Genomic DNA, 2,126 nt, shown 5'->3' with positions numbered 1-2,126 from the left:
TAACAGAAATGGAAAAGGAACTATTGTTACAGAGCCTGCAGACATTAAAAAAGATAAAGTTTTACGACCTTTATATGAATATTTTTGAAGTTTTAGATTAAATGGACCCAACACCAGAAAAATACAGCTTATCAAAACCGATGTAAGGGGGTAGGTGGTGGGTGGTGGAAAAAAGAAAAGCACAATTTTGAAAAAAACAAATTTCAACACTGGTGAAATTTGTATTAAAGAATTATTTTTAAGTGTGATAATGGTATTCTGGTTTTGTCTTTCTAAAGGCCTCATCTTTTGGAGATTCTAATTGAAACATTTATAAATGAAATGATAAAATGAGTTTGGCTTCAAAATAATACCTGATGCCACAGAGCCTGCGACCATGCCTGTAACAACAGCACAATAACTTTAACACTGAGGGTTTAAAACTCACAAGCATGACTGGCCCTTCTCCGCAGTATCAGGGGAAAGATGAGAGGCTTCTCCACAAACCCACGCTTCCGTCAGCTCTCTGGTAGTGACCAGACTCTTCTTCCTTTAGCCTCAGGCTTTTCCCGCCCATTACTCTGAGAACCAATCATCGAGCTTGGCTTCGCACCTCAGACCAATCAGCGATCCCCGTTAGCCCCCCTTCCCCCACACCCCCGTGTGAGGGCCGATCGCCATGTTTCAAGGGCAGCGGGGTTGGTTCTGCGGCAGCGTCGGCCGAGAACTGAGGCAGTTCTGGGGTAGGCAGCTGGGTGGAAGGCGCGGGTGAGGTGGTGGGCAGAGCATCTCTCTTCTCTATAGTCCTTTGGTCCCAGGGTACTTGATAAGCTCACCTTGTGCTCTTGTCTCCGCAGTGGCCGAAGGAGGTTCGATCAGTGACCCAAGGGCCGCCGACTTCTTGTTCAGCTGTGATGCCTCCCACCCAGACACGCTGAGGTACCTGAAGGCCACCTGGCAGTGCCTCTTGGGTCATGATGATCCAGGAGCTGAAGATGGAAGTCGCAGTCACTAAGAAATATTGATGATAGCAATAGACGGGAAAGGAGCACGTTTTCAGCTCTAGATGGGAAGGGGGGAGGGATATAAACAACCTTTCTCTTCGCCTTTCTGCCACAATGACATGGCCTCCTACCAGGTCCACGAGTCTTCCCGAGTTCCAGTCGTGTGTTTCTAGCTGTCTCTCCCACATCTCTACGTGGTGCCTTGAAGGCCCATCACATACATGTGTTTCAACCAAATCTCCTGACTTCCCCTTCACCCCTGCCCCAGGTCCTGTGTTCTCAAACTTAAAAGCCTAGCAGTTTCTTGTGAATAACAACCCCACTCCCATTAATCAGGCGGTGGCTAAACACCACAGTAAATGTACCATGTAGCCCTGTGAATGTTCTTGGCACTCACTGCTACTATCTTCCTACACAAGGTCATGACCTCTTGCTGGAATCACAGTAGCTTGCAGAGAGGTTCCTCTGCCTCCAATCTGCCCACCTGAGATCCTCCTTCACATTACGATTACAAACCAGAGGTCTAATCACCACCCTGACTGCCCCCTCCCCACTCCCTTATTCCCCAGTGTCCTGATTGCCTATAGATAATTATCCCTGCTTCTGCTCCCTTATTCTTTCTTTTGAAAGGTTGAATACATTCTTGTTTATTTTATAACCTAAAATATTTCCTTTCTTTCTTCTAGAATATATCAGAGCCTTGATTACATAGAAGATAATGCTACAGTTTTTCACGCCTACTATCTCTCTGCAGTAGCTAATACTGAAATAAAAAATTCCGTCGCTTTAGGTCATTTCATTCTTCCTCCTGCGTGCTTGCAAAAAGGTTAGCAAAAATCATTTATCCAATCTCTGTTAGCCAAATCCAGCTAGGTTTCCCAACTTGACTGATCTTTGTTCTCAGTCAGATTGCCTTGGGTGTATATTTTAGCTTTGTTTATTGCTCACTCACACATTCACTAAACTCCTATGTGTCAGGTTTCAACCAAGGTGCTGGGGATTCAGTGGTGAATAAGACAAAAAGCAGATCTTGCCCTCACAGTGCTCCTTGGCTAGAATCCAATATTTACTGGTTTTGTTATTAAATAGTCTGACATGTGAACATTTAATAAATGTTTGCTAGTTTTGAATCTCTTCATGATT

At 44.8% G+C, this 2,126-nt stretch overlaps 1 protein-coding gene across 1 annotated transcript; it reads left to right on the top strand.

The window, feature by feature from the left end:
- Positions 1-658: 658 nt before the first annotated feature.
- On the top strand, positions 659-1,809 carry TERB2 (telomere repeat binding bouquet formation protein 2; the record flags this gene model as incomplete). The annotated part of the gene is made up of 3 exons (XM_008709395.1): positions 659-722; positions 837-918; positions 1,670-1,809. Coding segments are annotated over exons 1-3 (286 nt in total), but the record flags the coding sequence as incomplete, so codon positions are not given.
- Between the last annotated feature and the right edge of the window lie 317 nt (positions 1,810-2,126).

This window comes from Ursus maritimus, unplaced genomic scaffold (assembly GCF_017311325.1).
Source record: "Ursus maritimus isolate PB19 unplaced genomic scaffold, ASM1731132v1 scaffold_1346, whole genome shotgun sequence".
Classification (NCBI taxonomy): Eukaryota; Metazoa; Chordata; class Mammalia; order Carnivora; family Ursidae; genus Ursus; species Ursus maritimus.
Note: the sequence above shows the minus strand (reverse complement) of the source record. Positions and strands in the feature narration are given on the sequence as shown.